We start from the raw sequence: 18,594 nt of genomic DNA, 5'->3' as shown, positions 1-18,594 counted from the left end.
ATGGTCTATACTTTAACATGTGAATAGCTTGCTACTTGATCATGAGAAGTTTTATGAGATGAGGTATTGTTTATGATATATAATGATGCTAGAAAAGGGGTTTAGAACTATCATTGATCAAAATTATGCACTATGCTAGCATTCACACTTCATAAATTATTTATTTTATCATTTACCTACTCGAGGATGAGCAGGAATTAAGCTTGGGGATGTTGATACATCTCCAATGTATCTATAATTTATGAAGTATTCATACCATGTTTGCAACAATTTTATATCGTTTTGGTATGATTTGATTAGAACTAACCTGGACTAACGCTATTTTCAGCAGAACTACCATGGTGTCATTTTTTGTGCAGAAATAAAAGTTCCGGGAATGGGCTGAAAATTTACGGTGATTTTTTATGGACCAAAAGAGACCCCCGAAGCACCAGAGCGGGGCCAGGAAGTGGACTAGGGAGCCAGAAGCTTGGGGGCACGCCCCCCCGAGCTCGTGGGCCCCTTGGGCACCCCCTGGCCTAAGACCGACGCCAAAAATTCCTATAAATACAAAAACCCCCGGAAAGAACCGTAGATGAGAACTTCCGCTGCCGCAAGCCTCTCTATCCATGAAAACTCAATCGGGGCCCCATTCCGGCACCCTGCCAGAAGAGGAAATCATCACCGAAGGACATCTTCATCATCCCGGCGTCCACCATGATAAGGATGGAGTAGTTCACCCTCGGGGCTAAGGGTATGTACCGGTAGCTATGTGTTTAATCTCTCTTCCTCTCTTGTATTCTTGATTTGGCACCATCTTGATGTACCACGATATTTATTAATATAGTTGATATTATGGTGTTCTTCCCTCTCTACCTTCTTGTGACGAATTGAATCTTTTCATTTGAGGTTTTGTTATGTCAGATTGAATCTTTTGATGTGATAGCACTTGATGTATGTCTTGCGATGGGATATCTGTGGTGACAATGGGATGTTATATTGATTCACTTGACGTATGTTCCGGTTATCAACTTGCGGATTCCTGTGGTGACATTGGGGTAATCTATGCATAGGGGTTGATACACAATTTTATATTCCTTTCTCCGATAGAAATCTTGGGGTACTCTTTGAAGTTCTTTGTACTGGATTGAATATTACGACTCTAAAGTTGTTTGATGCATATCCTATAATCAACTCACGGATATTTGTGGTGACATTGGAGTATCTAGGTGACATTAGAGTTGATTGATGTGTATCATATGGTGTTATTTTAGTACGAACTCTAGGGATATTTGTGACACTTATAGGAATAGCTCAAAAGGTGAAAGAATAACTTTGAGGTGGTTTTCTACCCTACAAACAATTTCATTTTATGTTCTCCACGATAGGAACTTTGGAGTGATTCTCTGTTGCACGTCGAGGGATTGTATATGATCCAATTATGTTATCATTGTTGAGAGATTACACTAGTAAAAGTATGAACCCTAGGCCTTGTTTTCAAGCATTGCAATACCGTTTTGCTCACTTTTGTTACTAGTTACCTTGTTTTTTTATTTATTCGGATTATAAAAATATATTTCTACCATTCATACTACGCTTTTCCATCTCTTCGCCGAACTAGTGCTCTATATAATTTACCATTATATTAGGTGTGTTAGGGACACAAGAGACTCTTTATTATTTGGTTGCAGGGTTGTTTGAGAGAGACCATCTTCATCCTACGCCTCCCACAAATTGATAAATCTTAGGTCATCCACTTGAGGGAAAATTGCTACTGTCCTACAAAACTCCATCCTTGGAGGCCCAACACGAGTCTACAAGTATAAGTTGCAGAGTAGACATCATTGATCTACCTCGAGATCGGATGAACTAAACCCTAGATGAGTAGGATGATGGTTCTAGCCTCTACAGACTAAATCCTCTGGATTATATAGACAATAGGGGTACCTAGGGCTACATATGTCGGTTGCCATCGGGAGACAAATATGCCGGCTATGCTAAATCATCCTGGGAGGAGATGCCAGGCATTCGAAGGTTTCCTTCTATAGTACGGAGTTATCTCAAGCTCGGCCTTCCTTACCAGAATCCGGAGTGGCAGGCCGGCCCATGAGAGATAGACCGGCAGCTTGAGGACCCCCTAATCCTGGACCCCCTCACCTGCGCCCAACCTATCCTCGCCTCCCCTCGCGCGAGGACTGGTGGGTAGCAGCTGCGCTCGGCCCAGCCTCGCCTCCCCACGCGAGGATATGTTGGTAGTGGCGGCAGGACCGTGCATCAGTGGCGATGGGTGTAGCTCTGAATTTTATCTGAATCTTGTTCTAGTGTTTCTTAATCTTAATGTCTGCTCCAGTCCGCGTCCAAATGGGTAGCAGCGTTGGGCGCATGAACCGTCCGTCCATGTACACTACCATTTTACCGGCCCAAATGGACAGAACGCAGGAAAAAGGGACAAGATTTGGGTCGCTGGGTTGGAACCTAGAGGGCGTTCGCTGGGAGTGCTAAAAAATCAAACGTCAACAAGATGACATTTCCGAGAAAGAAAGAACTCAACAAAGATAGTCCCACCTTTAGAGCAAGCATAACCGTGGGCTTATAGCCCGCTTACATGACATTTTTGCCTATATGGATGAGGGTAATGTGAAAAAGTAAGAGCATCTATAGTCGGATCCCTCAGAGACTCCCTAAACGTCTGGGTGAACAGTTCATATGGTGCCCGGTCAAAAAAATAACCCAACCAGATCCCTCAAAGTATCGTTATACATCTGAGCTATCCGACGCACCTCAAACCCATCTCATATCTGGGGATGATATGAAGGCGACCGGCCATGCCCGGACGCGCCCGCTCTAACATGGAGTACAAGAGTGAACCACACCTGCAGCCTCACATTCATGTTTCTGTGTTGCGCATGCCCACTCCGTGAACCCGAACTAGTCGCATAGTGCCAGAGCAGGGCTCGCGTCGGAGAGGAAAGCCGCCCGAGCTAGGCATAGCGGTGTCGGAGCATGTGTCGGAGCTTGCTCGCGTTGCGCTGGAGGTGGAGCTCCCACCGCGAGCACGGGCCGCAGCTCGCCCGTGCCGTACCGTGTTGGAGGCGGAGCTCCGCTGCGAGCCGGGGTTGTAGCCCGCCTACGCCGGTGCCGGAGCTCGCCTGCCGCATCGCCTTGGAGGCTGAGCTCCCGCCGCGAGCTGGGTCCGGGGCCACAGCTCGCCCGCGCCGCGTTGAAGGCGGAGCTCTCACCGTGCAGCAGCCGGGCGCGCGGGGCGCGCATGCTGCTACAGCAAGCGTCACGAGCTGCCATCGTGTGCTGGTCGAGCGTGCATGGTGGCTACCATCGGGCGTGCGAGCTGGGCATTGCTGCCGCATCAGCCACCGCGGCATGCTGGCATCATGCTAGCCGCATACGTAGCGTAGTAGCACAAGTACATGCACGCGCGCAGTGCTGGCTAGCTTGCTCTGGCATGGGCGAACGTGCGTGAGGCCGTCGATGCGCGTGTGTGCATGCAGTTGGCTGCCGAGCTCCCATGTGAGTCCGTGTTGGCCTTCGGCTCACCTGCAATGCAATCTTCCTCCACCTACAGCAACACGCTGCCACTATCCGTGCACACAACCTGTTCGATGAAATGTTGCTTGTAGAGAGAGAAATTGAGGGTTGAAAATGATGTGTAGTTGCTTTAGAGAGAGAAAATGAGGATGAAAGCGGGCGTGCCCAGACACTGACCAGACGTGTTCACCGAAGCTTGAGGGACCGAATTAGGTACTGCCTCCGTTTCTTTTTAGTCTGCACTTAAGATTTGATCAAAGTCAAACTTTCTAAAGTTTGATCAATTTTATAAAAAATATCAACTTCTACAATATTAAAGCTATATGATATAAACATTAATTTCATGATGTATCTAGCAATATTAAGTTCATACTGTGAATCTTGATTTTTTCTAATATAAACTTAATCAAAATTAACGAAGTTTGAATTTAATCAAATCTTATATGCAGACTAAAAAAACGGAGGTGCGCATAGCCGCACTATTACCAGCCTTAGAGCATCTCCAGCCGCGTCCCCAACAAGCCTCTCAGGCGACTTTTCGGCCGCCGGCGTTAAAAAACGACCCAGTCGCACCCCCCAGGGCTCAATTTTCGCCGGCTCAGGCCGAAATTGACGCCGGCGGACCCAACTCGAATCCGGCACGCTGGGGGCGCTCGGGGGCGCCGGGTGAATCGTTTTTGGCGCGAAAGAGCCGTGGGCCCTCCTTGCCAGTGACTTGTCTCACTTCTCGCCGCTTCGTCGTCCTCATCGCCTTGTTTCCCGCGGCGAATCAATGCCAAAGCTACCGCGCGCTGCCGCGTTGGTCAGCCTCTGCTATTGATACCTCACGGGCGGCACAGTGAAGGCGTGACGACGCGCGCCCCCGCGCATGCCACGCGTAGACGAGACCGCCACACGTGCTAGCGCCGCCTCCGCCTATATAAGCCGACCCCAGCGCGCCGGTGGCACGCACAGAGTTTCCACCACCGACGCGCCCTCTCTCCCCTTTCTCCCTCTCCCCTCGCCGTTCCAGTTCAAAAAAATGGCCGAACGATTCTCAGGCGACGGCGCGGCGGCGAACGGCTTCGGCCGCCGCCACCTTCACGAGGACGAAACTTGGCTCCTCTTTGAGGCCGAGTACTCGGTCCCGCCGGACATGCGGGTGCCCGGGGCGTGGAGAATCAGCGTCGGTGGGGTCCCGATGCCACCACTGCCCACCGGGGCGGCGCGTCGTGCAGAGATCGCGCGTATCCGCGCCTCTCTGCCACTGGCGGTGAGGGAGGGGCCGCGCTACGTCCCCGACAGCCCGCTCTGGGAGCCGTACTTCCGCCGCAGTCACGCCGAGCAGCTCGAGGCCACCAACGGCGTCGTGCCCTTCGGCAGGCTCAACTCCGAGGAGCGGCGCCGATGGTGGGGCGTGCCCGGTCGCACGCTGGAGGCCGTCCTCGAGTACATCGAGGGCGGCAACACGCCGAGGCTGGAGTACCCCTCCCCGCCGTCCTTCTCCCGCCGCCGTAGGAGCTCGTGGACGCCGAGGCGCATGGACCCCGGGGCGTCCTCCTCCTCGTCCGGTCGGTCGACCGGCTCTCCCTACCTCCGCCCCATCAAGCCGGAGCCCCAGGAGCCTCAGGACATGCCTGTCAGCCGGCGCACCCGCAACTTCGGTATCCGCATCGCCGACTCCACCCCCGCTTCCGGGCGCCTCGTCCTCGTCGTGCCCAAACCGGAGCCCAGTCTCCCCCAAGGAGTACGAGGAGATAGCCTGGCGCGGCTTCTTCGACGCGGACGCCCTGCGCTGGGCGCGCGACGACTACCTCCGGACCGAGATGACCCGGCAGACCCGGACCCTGTAGGAGATCGCCGCCCGCAAGCGTGGGCGCGAGGACGAGCACGGCGTCGTGATCCTCGACAGCGACGACGACGAGGACGCCGCCGGACCGTCCAACCCGCCGCGCCAACCGGGGGAGGGTTGCAACAGGGACGGCGGCCACGACGGAGGCGGCGACGACGACGACGACGATGCCGACGGCGGCGACTACACGCGGTTCTACAGTCTCCTCGGCATGTAGAACTGTAAGAGCGGCGGCCGGCGAGGAGAGGCGAGGCGAGAGAGACGGCGGGCGAGCATAGTAGTGTGTTTTTTCTTTTTGTAAAATACTTTAAATATGTATGAGCGGGCGTGTTTGTGCTGTGTTTGGTCGAATTTGGTTTGAAGTCGCCGAAATATGCATGAACTCGCCGTGTTTACGCCATTCAAAAAAATTTTATGGGCGCCGTGACTGGATGGCATCACGTCTTCAACACGCGTTTTACATCGGTACGTCCCAGAGACGATTTTTAGCGCCTCCTGGAGGCCAACGACCGGAGATGCTCTTATGTTCTTGGCACAAATCCAGAAACACGGGGGGCGATGACTAACCAGGGCCGCTAGCCCAAACCCCCCTCGAGCCCAATGCAGCGAAAACCCCAACCCTAATACCGACTCGAACCGATCCCCATCTCCGATCCGATCCGATGCTTCCCATGGTCGACGACCCCTCCGCCGCCGGCGCCGCTGCGTCCTCCTCCTTCCCTGACGCCGACGCCTATGGCAACGGGGACTCTGAAGACATCGAGTTCCCAGTCGATCCAATTCCCAATCCTCCCTTCTCCTCCTCTGCTCCCGTCGCCGCCCCCGCCTCTGCCACGGCCACGGTCGGGGAGCGGCGGCCCCTGTTCCAGCGGCTATGGACGGAGGAGGATGAGATCGTGATCCTACGCGCGTTCGCCGAGTTTACGGCGCAGCGGGGCACGGCGTTCGCGTCCCACCAGTACGACACGGAACCCTTCTACGAGGAGATGCGCCGACGCCTCCAGCTCGATTTCTCCAAGAGCCAGCTCGCCGAGAAGCTTCGCCGCCTTAAGCGCAAGTACCGCAACTGCGTCGAGCGCCTCCGTTGCTCCGGCAACACGTTCTCCTTCCGCTCCCCTCACGAGCAGGCCGTCTTCGAGATCGCTCGCAACATCTGGCGCCCCTCCTCCGACAAGCACGGCCGCGACCCCAACGCCGCTGACTCTGAAGACGACGCCACAATCACCGGCACGAATGCTGCAGCCAACGGAGACGCCAAGTCCCCGTCCTCCTCAAAGGCGCATCGCCGTGGCCGCCGCAGGCGTACGGCTGACTTGGCTGCCGATGCGTCCGAGGGGCCTCAGCCGTACATATCGGGGCCCATGCCTGTCAAGACGGAGGACTCGCTGCCGGCATTCTTTCCTCAGGTCTCCATGGACGGTGCTGAGCCTGTTGTGGCGCCAGTGGTGAACACGGAGAGCAGCGTCCTGACGCCTCTGTTCAAGGAAATGGTCCGTGCCATGCTAGGCATCGGCGGCTGCCCGTCGCCGCTGGGCCTGGGAGCGAAGGTGCGGGAGCAACCGTCTGCAGTTCTCGGGATACCCATGGAGGGAGAGAAGTGGAGGCAACAGAGGATTCTGGAGCTGGAGGTGTACCTGCGGCGGATCGACCTGCTGCAGGACGAGGTGAAGTCGGCACTGGAGGAGCTAAAATCCACGCCGCCAACATGATGATTGTGGCCGCTATTCAGCTTCGCCATTCCTTGGTTCAATTGTCATTAGTCCCAGGTACCGTCCATAAAAAAATGTTTTAAACCTGTTTGAAACGCAGGAACTTCGTAGGAATTGCCCTTGTCCAGGAGATAAACATATATATATATATATATATATATATATATATATATATATATATATATAATATATATATATATATATATATATATATATCAAATTTGCAGCGCGACGCTGCCTTTGCTAGCAGTTGTGTTAGGCTCGAGCATTAGAGTTAATTTACGTGGTTCAGGTTGTTAATTTATGTGGTTCTGACTGTCGGTCAGCTGTTTTTCTCGTGTTACTGTTTTTTATATATGTGATCATGAATAAGCATGGAGTTTTCCAAATCACATGTGTAGACGTCCCAGCCATATCCTCATAAGCTGAGGAGCATTGTCTGCTTGGTGTGCTGTGCGAATCAGCGCAATAATGAAAAGCACTAAGCAGAACTCCCAGGAAGGCAAAATATATACTCCAATATGAGGTGTATTATTATATTGCGTATAATGATAAGCTGAGGAGTAGTACATACGAGACAAAAGTTACGTCACGTAGCATAAAAGGAGAGGGTAAAAAAGACTAGGTTCATCCAAGTTTGCTAACAAATATCACCTTGGTTGTGAATTATAAGATGTTTTGGATATTTCAATATAGACTACATATACAAACTGCATTAAATTGCTAACAAATATTACATCAGATTCAAATTAGAAGAGGTTTAAGATATTTTAATATAGACTACATACACATCTTATTATTTGGGTATTAGCACAACCGAGTGGGGCAAAAGCTCCAAAGCGAACTCAGAGCCAGCTTTAGCGCTCTGGCCTCGACCTGGACAAAACATCTTAGGCCAGTTCTTTTTTGCTGGCTTCTGGAATAAGATGCCCTCTACCTCTGAAAGCTCAATCAAAAATTATTCTCTTAAAAGCCTAGTGGTTCCCCGCAAAAAAAAAAAGCCTAATGGTTAAGTCTTTTTTTTGGCGGGTCTAGTGGTTAAAGTTTTAATTAGTAGGTTTCTAGAAAGATAAATTTGGTTGGGTTTACAAAATAAGCTGGGTCCCGGCGGCTTAATCTAGAAGCCCAAAAGAACTGGCCCTAAGAGCATCTCCAATAGGTGCTATATAATAGGGACCACCTATGTGACGACTCTCTGCGTCAAATTGCTGAGGATTTGCAGAGTGTGTTCGACTGGGCCGCCTCATGAAGATAGCGACGCGACGCGAACCGTAGCTCAAAAAGAAAACTTGCAAAGCGGAGAATTCGAACACAGGATAGACTGCTCTAAAGTATGCGTTGCTACCAGTTGAGCTAGAAGCCGTATTCGACCATATTGGAGCATCAAACTTAAAGAACAAAATGCGCTGCACGGATCCGATTAGTTCAGGAATTTTGAAAGCATTTTTTTTCTTCAAAAAAACGGAATGTTCCGTGAGACGCAAACACTATCCAAAATTGTGAAAAATATTTTGGAAAACTACATTTAAAAAAAAGAAACATTTTTTGAGAATCATGAACAATTTTTTGAAACATGAACATTTTTCCAAATTCCAAAACAAAATTGGGAAACGTGAACGTATTTGAAAATTCCTGAACAAAATATGAAAACATGATTTTAATGAAACTTGTGAACATTTTTCTAAACTCCTGAAAAATGAAAATGCGAACAAATGTTTAAAATTTGTGAGCAATTTTCTAAAACAGGAACATTTTTTGAACATTGTAAATTTGAAAAGAAAACAATCAAACATTTTTTTGTAAAACAAGATTTTTTTTGAAATTCCAGAACAAATTTTGAAAAATGCGAACAAGTTTTGATTTTTTTAAAATGTGAACAATTTTTTAAAACAGGAGCATTTTTTTCAATTTATGAACAATTTTTAAAAGCGCGAACTTTTTTTCATATTTGAATGTTTTTCTAAAACAGGATTTTTTTTGAAATTTCCGAACAATTTTTGAAACATGATCTTTTAAAAAATAAACTTGAAAAATAAATAAATGTAAAAGTGAAAAAACAAAAAGAAAACAAAAAACAGAAAACAAAATTCAAAAAGAAGAAAAAGAAATAGAAATGCGGAAAAAAGGAAAAAACTAAAAACAAAAAAATGCAAGAGGAAACAGGAAAACCCGTCACAATGATAAAAATGGTTCGGAGAAGGTTCCCAAAACCGGCTGCCCAGATTTTTTATAATGGGCCGGCCCATTGCTAGCGATGCGGCGCTTCGCCTGTGCGTTGCGTCGACATTTTGACGCAACAAGCGGCGCATATGGTTTTCCATATAATAGGGTCTAAACTGGAGGTCGAAGCAAAATTTCGTAACACCTCAAATTGATTTTTACAACATCAAAGACCTTCAACTCCGCTTAAAAAAAAGACCTTCAACTCCAATAGATAGCTAAAAACATTTTTAATGCATATTGCATAGATCATTCATATAAACATTCAAACATCGCATAGATTAAACATAAAGAACACTACTATACTCATCCGACTCATAGTCGGTGTCGATAGACTTCCAATATGCCAGGTCGTCATCGAAGCTCAGCTCCTCCTCTGAATCAAGGTTGATCACCATCGATGGGCCAGCCTCATCCCCTTTCACCTTCTCAACATCTCACTTCCAAAGAAACTCCGCCTTGTATTGGACATACTATGGGTTCTCCCTCGCAACGACGCCATCGCCTCCTCATCGCTCTCGCCGGGAAGAATGCGGGTATCCTTCTTCTCCTCCCCCTCGTTGTCCGACACTGTTGGTGCAATATCTTGCCCCTTGTGTTTTGGAGACGGTTGTCAGAAATAACATGGGAATAATTGGTTTACTAGTGCACACAGAGAGAAATAGTTTTAGGCGTACCTAGAAGAATATTATATTCTACCATGAAGTTTGAAGAACTTCGCTGAGGAACATCTGCATTACAGAGAAGAAACAGATACATTTCGAGAAGAAAGTGTACCGAGAAGATTGTGTGAAGGAGATGACCCCTTAAAATTATTGTTGATGCGAAGCAATTTTCATTTGGTGTGTCCGAAGAAAAATGGCTGCAGTCGAGAAGGTCGAAGACGAAGCGAAGATGTAGTATTTGTTTTTTTTCATTGTTCTTCTTCTCTTATTTGAGTCATAGGGCCTCTGTATTATTAAGAGGGGTATAGGTTCTCGGTGCTTAGGTCTGTTGTGATGGTTAGCTGAAACCTATGAGAGTGGAGCGAAATCTATTTGTGTTTTGAATAAATACTTGTCAGCAAGAGATGTAGTTCTTCTTCGCTGCGAGAGATTTGATTCTGACTTGTCACGGCCCTAGATTAATTGTTTGTAATTAGTTGCATTAGTGAGCATCATCATGCTTCATTTTAAATTCAAGGAAATCGAATTGAGGAATTCTTAAAGCCTCAGAAATCATTTTAATAAAGAACCCTGGAAATCTCATTCAATTGTTCAAAATGCTCCTTTAATTGTTTTGAGAATTTTGGCAAGAACTATAATTCAACCCAAAATTTAGGAACATTTTTAAGGATTATTTTGGGCTTTAAGTTAAATCACTATTGTATTTGAATTTGAGGTTATATTCATATAATTAAAATATAATCTGAAAACTCCCTGAAATAATTTATGTGCATTTGGCTAGGTCCATTATGGCAACATAAGTTCACAGAAGAGTTTGGCACTATTTAAATTTTGGTTGAATTCTGAAAAACAGTGGCAAAAGAATATTAAAACAAAAGCAGAAATAAATAGAAATAGAGAGAAGAGAGAGAGAGAGACTTATCAGGACCATGCCCAGCAGCCTAGCTATTGTGCAGCCCAACCCACCAGGACACACTGTCTTTAACCTCTGCCTATTGGCAGAGGCGTGTAGGCGTGCGCGCCCGAGGCCTCCACCTCCTCTGTGCCTGCTTCACGCTGTCCCCATGCCTCCTCCTTGCAACACAGAGACGCCCTCGTCCACTCCTCTTACTTTATAGCCCTTCCCTTGTTCCTGTCAATCCCGAGCGCGCCCATTGCCGTTGCTTGGTGCCATCGCGCCCAGCTAGATCGCCTGGCCTCCCCAGCATGTCCTGGAGCTCCGCTGCGACGCCTTCTTACTCTTCGCCTACGCACGTGAGCCAGGGGTCAACATAGCGCCGCTCTCTTCGCCACCTTCACCGTCGGCCGCCGCCCCGTCGACTCTAGAACCTCCATCGAGCCCCGAGCCCTCCGTCCGACGCGCTCTGAGCTTCTGCTCTGTTTCTCCCATTCAATGTTGTCCCTCACATCCTCTAGCCATCGCCCCCGTGAGCACCGAGCTCCGGCCATCGCCATGGCCGGCGAGCCTCGTGCTCCCGAGCTCTTTTGCTCGCTCGAGTAGCACGCGCGCGCTCACGGGTCCCCAAGAAGCCGCATAACCGCTCGGTTGGTCTTCCCGTGCACCACAATGTCGACTTCTTCGTGCCTGTGGCTCGGCCGTCGCGAAAGCTCATCGCTGGCCATGCTCCCGGCCTCCCTGTGCCCCTGACGCGTCCCGTGGATGCGCACGAGCGCCAACTGCTCGTAGGGCCAAGTAACGCCCTGGCCAATGCCTATAGCGCCGTCCCAAGCGGACATCATCGCGCTTGATGGTCGCCGGTGGCCAAGTCCGGCCGGCTGACATGGCCCTGTAATTAGGGCCTAACCCCCATGCTAACCCACCACCACAACCTATGATAGTGGGCCCCATGCCACCTAATGTTTTAGTTAGAATTAATTTAAGTCACTGCTTAACACTTTTAAATGAATGAGTTGCTGACTAGTGGGACCCACCAGTCAGTTTTGACTTTGTTGATTGCTGACGCAATGCTGATGCAATAAAGGATTTTCTGGTTAAAAATAAAAATATGATTTTATAAATTCCAGAAAATACCACAAACTTCAAAAACTCATAGAAAATAATCTATAACTTAGATGAAAATAATTATATATGAAAAATGATGAAAAATATATGAAGAATTTGTTTATGCCATGTTCATGCATGTTTGAGCAAATAACATCGCCAACTAGGACAACTCATTGTTATGGAATATATGGTAATTAGTTTTGGAGTTGGAATTTGCTATATGTTTGAATTCCACTTCAACTAATATGACTAACTATTGCATTGGGTCAATTCGGTACCTTAACTTGTCATGTCATCCATTTGGTTGTGCATTGCATTGAATGTGTTTCCTTTTCCTATTTGCCAGTGTTGTTCCTTCTCGGTAGAAGACGGTCCCGACGCAGTGATCGTTGACACCGATCGAGAGCTATACTATCTTCAAAAGTGCCAGACAAGCAAACTCCCCTTGATCACTCGGATACAATCCCACTCTCTCTCGCTCTTGCTCTATTTTATTACATTAGGAAGATAACGATTCAACTATTACCTGTTGTGATAGTTGAACACATTCCTCTGCATGACCTGTCTTTGCCACAGTAAATAGTCAAAACCTTCTAGCATGAGTAGAAATTACTTGAGCCATGTTGTGACTACTCATCCATGCTTGCTTGTTATGCCTGTTATTGCTTAGAGTTGTTTCATGTCTGATTCATCTGGGAATGAGTTGGAGTGCCGTGATCATGTTCTGTTGTTGAGAGCTAAGTGTGTGAACATGATTTCGTAAAGGTAGTGATGAGAGGCCATGTAGGAGTACATGATGGATTGTCTAATTGAGACCGTCCTTAGGAATTGAGTTCTGTGTATGTGATTCGAGACTTACTACCACACATTGGGCCCTGAAATATGACCCCTCTCAACATATTAGTCGCCTTGATCTCTGTCCAGGAGTTGCAACTAGTTTCTCGTGTTTGTAGGTAGTCTATTTGTCTACAAAGTGGCACCCCGTACAGGTGGGCTTGGGACAGACTAGGCATCATGGCACTGTGTACAAAGCGTAGTTCCACCTGGTGAGGTGGGCTTGGGAACCCTACACACATTGTTTGGGGCCGTAATGGAAACTTCGGCCGGACTTCAGTTGTGGGTTAGTTCTCAGATAGGCGATAAACCTGGACTAGAGTCTTGCATGGTTAGTTAGGTTGTGGCCGACACCCTCGCTAGGCTTCCGCTTGAAGGTTGCCGAGATACATGACGTGTATATGTTGGTAAGTGGTGAGAGCGTGTGTGAAGAAGTACACCCCTGCAGGGTAATATGATCTATTCGAATAACTGTGTCCTCGGATATGGACTACTTGGAGACTTATATGGTTCATAGATAACTTGAAGTGGATACTCTAAAATGCGCAAGATAAGTGTTGACACAAGATTTTGGCATGCTTAAAAACATAATTAAGAAGGCCTCAAATGGAAAAGTGCTCAAAGTGAGAAAGTTCCATATCGCCAAAAGGAGAAACTTTGATATTTGGGCCATAGCCATCCGTTCTCATCTCTAAGGCCGAAGTTGTGTTCGAAGTACTAAGAGTTTGTGTCCAGAATACTATTCGGCTGATTACGCCCCCAAGACAGCCTCATATGGAAACTGATCTACATGAGTTGTCTTCATCTCGTCGAAATGATCAATTTCGATATAACAATCGTCCCAATCCAAAGTCGTATGCAAAAGTCAGAGCCCACACAACGCGACCCTGCAATGAGCAAAATATGACGCCCGAGACCAGACACACATGTCACTATGTCTGACGAGTTGCGTGAATAATTACCTATTTTACGCGAGCGATTTGGCCCTGAAAATAGCCTCGAGTTAAAAACGTTCAACATGAAATATGTTTGCCTTGTCGAAATGAGTAAATATGCTTTTGGGCGCATTTTCATCGGAGGTCGTTTACTGCCTCAAAAGTGATCCGCAAGGTGCAGCCAGGTTATAAACCGATCAGTTTTGGAAACTCCAGATTTCGAGTTGGACCCAAATTATGGTTTTAAACGTGAATTATAACCTTTCCTTGCATGGGAAGTCCATCCGCCTCTTATATACATGAGGGGTGACGTCCAATTGAAAAAACCAACACACAATCGAACAATCAATCTATTGCCTTTTATCTTTACCTTTTTTACGTTCTCCCTTGTATGTTTCTTCTCGTTCTACGTCTTGGAGGGCAGCGATCCACGAGGCCCTAGGGGTGATCAGGTTGACCTAGGGAATCCCATAGCCACCGCGCGCCCTGACGGGGTCTCTCCCGGGTGTGTGGGGTTTCGGGTCAATAAAAGCACCCGTTAGATTGCTTGCGTACCGCGCTTTTGGCTGGGTCTCCTTCGACGTGATCTGTGGTGCATCACCCCCAGTGTCGAGGGTACACAGTGACGTGTTCATGTGTGAACACAATTTTTGGCGACTCCGCTGGGGACTAAAGATCAATCATCATCATCATCCATCATGTCCGACAACGACAAGATTCCCAAGCCCTCGGAAAGCAACGCTGATAGCATAATCAAGCCCAATTTTGAGGAGTTATCGGAGGAACATCGCCAAGTTTATGAGGAGTACAAGAAGGCGCGTGAAGAGAAGGAGATGCAGGATTTCCTTGCTAAGTTCAAGACGGATCGTCAAGGCAATATCACTCCGGTTGGAGAAATCAAGTTTCCTCCTCTTCATGCTGTGAGTAGTACCTTCTATAGTCGCATTACTAATAGCAATAATCTCTTATACCAGATTTTCTTGGAAAATAGTAATGCTCAAAAAAGTATGCCTCAATCATCTAGTTGTAATGTTGGTGTGCCTGTTACCGCATAAATCCCTAATCCAACTCTTCACATGCAGGTGAATTATTATCCTAGCCCAACAAATCAAATTGTTGCCGCACCCATTAATCCTATCATGAGTATGCCAAGTTCAGTGGTGACGCCGAACCAAACCCTACCTACAAGTGCAAATGCTGTTAGGTCATTGCCGAACTACATTTTGGCATACATGCACAATTCACAACTGCAGCTACTAACCCTACTCCTCCTATGCCACCGCCACAAGCTTCATCGTCCACTATGGATGGTGCTCTAGCGAATCTTAGAGAGGAGATGGCTAAGATGCTCCGAGAGAATTTTGGAGTTGAGTTACCAAGGAATCAGATTTACCAAAAGCCATATCCAGAATACTTTGATGCAATTCAGTGCCCTTCGGGATATAAAATTCTAGATTTAGTTAAATTTAATGTATAGGGTACAAAAAACCACATGGGAGCACATTAGTCAGTACTTGGCACAATTAGGTGAGGCGAGATGAGTGGAAAGTATGCTATTTCCTTTATCCTTGACCGGTACTGCTTTCTCATGGTTTTCTGCTTTACCACCCGGTTCTATTAGTACATGGTTTCACTTGGAGAAAAAGTTCCATGACCACTTCTACAGTGGTGAAAATGAGCTTAAACTATCCCATCTTACGTCGGTTAAGCAAAAGCATGATGAATTGGTCTCCGATTATGTCAAAAGATTTAGATATACAAAAAACCGATGCTATAGTTCGGTGATAACTGAGAAAGACTTGGCTAATCTCGTGCTTAGTGGTTTGAGAACTCACATTAGAGAAAAGCTGGAAGGATATGAGTTTTCGAGTATCAACCAAGTCCTACAAGGGGCTTTGGCTCAGGAAAGCCGAATCAAAGATCTTAAAGAGGTGCATAGGTATAAAATTGACCGTCCTAAGATGAATATGGTTGATTTGGATAGTGATCATTCGGAGGATGATGTTGAAGTTTATGCCGCTGAATTTGTTTGGCCCTCAAAGGCCAAACCATTTACTTGCAATGATCTAAAGCCAATTCATAAGAATCTTGATGATGAAATGAAATTTACTTTCAATGTTGCTAAGTGTGATAAAATGTTTGATGCTTTATTGCAAGCCAAGATTATTAGAATATCTCATACTTTACCGCCGTTTGAAGAGCTGAAACAACGTGCTTATTGCAAGTATCATAATTCATTTTCTCATGCTACTAATGATTGCAATGTTTTTTGACGACAGATACAATCAACCATTAATGACAGACAATTGCATTTTTCTCAGATGCAAGTTGATAAGCAGCCTTTCCCAATTAACACTATGGATTTGGAGGGGTAGAAGATGTTAATTCATACCAACATAGACGAATCAGCTAATAAAATAATATTGTCATTGGTGAGCCCAGGAAAAATAAGGAGAGCGACAAGGTCTTGGGGAGACAAGTTGTGATTGACAAGCAACCCAGTGGCAAGGAGTTTGTCAAGATCACCATCAAGAATCCTACACCCGGGGAGCAACCACAAGTGCAAGAGAATACTCATGTCAAATTTGTTAAGCCCAATAGTCCAGAGGTTGGCAAGTGGAAGACGAATGAAGCTAAAGCGCAGCGCAAGAGAATCAAGCCAACTTTTGATATGTTGCTATCCAAATATGCAAATCAAGCAGTCGGTTCTAGATCTAACCGGTCATCAAATTTGAAGCGCTCAAGATCACCTCCAAGGGAAGAATTTCAGCATCATGCAAGGCCATATGGGTCGTGGGCACGAGGACCATGGATGGCGCCACCCCCTATGTGCCATACTATGTGGGAGGCTTCAATGGAGGATGGGAGAATCCCCTAATGGCCCCTTATGCTTTTCATCCGGGGTGGGCAGAACCAAGGAGGTCTTTTCGGGAGAGTCTTTCTTATCCCACACGAGGCCATTTGAACAACGGTGTCAATCGGCCAATGCAAGATAATCATCGAAGGGTTGGAAAGCAAGCGTGGCGTGCTAAATCACCAAGTGCTGAAATTTCAGAGCCTAGCAAGCAAAAAGAGAAGAGTACTAGTGTTGAAACTATTATGATAGGCACTAAAGAATTAACAATCAAAGGGCCAATTATTGTTGATAATCCAGCTGATCCTAGTAAAGATGTGGCTGCTTTCCAGCAAGGTCCCATGACTAATGATCGTGAAGCTAGCATAAGCAAGGCCAAGCTGAGGGATCCAAAATATACTCAGCCTAAGTGGTGTCCTCCCGGTCTGACCAAGGCATAAAAAGGAGATTGCAGCGCATGAGGAGCCATGAGAAGGAGGAACAAGAAGCAAAGAAGCAAAGAGATAAGTTGTTCAATGAAATATATCCCATGGTGCCCCCAAAACAAGTGTGGAAGCCTAAGCAAAAGGAAAACGTAGTAGCTTCAGCATTTATCATAGCAACACCTACACCACCAACCGAGGATGATGTGGCTACTATTACATCGTACACTTCACCCATTACTTCCTCTTCACTTGGAGATGTTTCGGAGTCAGTGGCATGCTTGAGGAAGGAGATGAAATGCTTGATTACGAGTCTACACCGGTTCATGAAGGTATGTATATTAATATGGTATATTACTTACCTGCTGAATTTCATGCTATAAATGAAGAAGGGGAAGTAGCTTAGCTGGATTTGGTCCTAAAAATGCTATATTAGAGAAGCCAAAAGAACCAGTGACGCACTTAAAGCCATTGTTCCTTAAAGGTCATATTAATGGATCGCCGGTTGCTAGAATGCTTATTGATGGTGGTGCTGTGGTGAATCTTATGCCATATTCGATCTTCAAAAAATTGGGGCTGTGCGATGAAGAGTTAATAAAGACCAACATGGTCCTTAATGGATATGAAGGCAAAGAGATAATTAAATCCAAAGGTGTAATGTATGTGGAGCTTACAGTGGGAAGCAAAACTTTGGTTACCGCATTCTTTGTCGCCGAGGTACAAGGTAACTACAATGTGATATTAGGTCGTGGTTGGGTTCATGCAAACCAATGTGTGCCATTGATACGTCTCCAATGTATCTATAATTTTTGATTGTTCCATGCTGTTATATTATCATTCTTGGATGTTTTACATTCATTTTATAACAACTTTATATCATTTTTTGGGACTAACCTATTGACATAGTGCCCAGTGCCTATTGCTTGCTTGTTTTTTACTTCGCATAATATCAGTACCAAATGAAGTCCAAATACCACTGGACTTTTTTGAGATTTTTTCCAGCCCAGAAGCAAGCTTGGGAGCCAAGGAAGTGCCAGAGGGGAGGCCTGTGGGGCCCACAACCCACCAGGGCGCGCTAGAAGCCCCTAGGGTGCCCAGGTGGGTGGTGGGGCCCATAGGAGTCCTTTCCACCGCCTCTCAACTTTATAAGTACCTAAATATTCCAGAAACTATAGGGGAGTCGATGACACACAATTCCATCCGCCGCAAGTTCGAGAACCACGAGATCCAATCTGGAGCCCTATTCCGGCACCCTGCCAGAGGGGAAGACGATCACAGAGGGGTTTATCATCCTCATTAGCGCTCCTCCGATGATGCGTGAGTAGTTCACCATAGACCTACGAGTCCGTAGGCAATAGTTAGATGGCTTCTTCTCTCTTTTTGATTCTCAATACAATGTTCTCCCGATGTTCTTGAAGATCTATTTGATGTAATGACTTTTTGAGGTGTGTTTGTTGGGATTCGATGAATTGCAAGTTTATGATCAGATCTAGCTATAAATATTATTTGAGACTTCTTTGATCTCTTATATGCATGATTGTTATAGCCTCGTGTTTCTTCTCCGAAACTTTGGTTTGATTTGCCAACTTGATTGATT

At 46.7% G+C, this 18,594-nt stretch overlaps 1 protein-coding gene across 1 annotated transcript; it reads left to right on the top strand.

Annotated features, from left to right (window-relative positions):
* Window positions 1-5,900: 5,900 nt before the first annotated feature.
* On the top strand, window positions 5,901-7,225 carry LOC119285641 (probable transcription factor At3g04930). Its single transcript, XM_037564980.1, has one exon. It carries the CDS (start codon window positions 6,016-6,018, stop codon window positions 7,060-7,062), a length of 1,047 nt encoding a protein of 348 aa, XP_037420877.1. The 5' UTR covers window positions 5,901-6,015; the 3' UTR covers window positions 7,063-7,225.
* Window positions 7,226-18,594: the final 11,369 nt, after the last annotated feature.

Source organism: Triticum dicoccoides, chromosome 4A (genome assembly GCF_002162155.2).
Source record: "Triticum dicoccoides isolate Atlit2015 ecotype Zavitan chromosome 4A, WEW_v2.0, whole genome shotgun sequence".
Classification (NCBI taxonomy): domain Eukaryota; kingdom Viridiplantae; phylum Streptophyta; class Magnoliopsida; order Poales; family Poaceae; genus Triticum; species Triticum dicoccoides.
This window is presented reverse-complemented; position numbering and strand designations above follow the sequence as displayed.

Excerpts from the sequence above, each read along its gene's own strand:
- LOC119285641 (XM_037564980.1), top strand. The coding sequence starts at position 6,016 with ATGCTTCCCATGGTCGACGACCCCTCCGCCGCCGGCGCCGCTGCGTCC.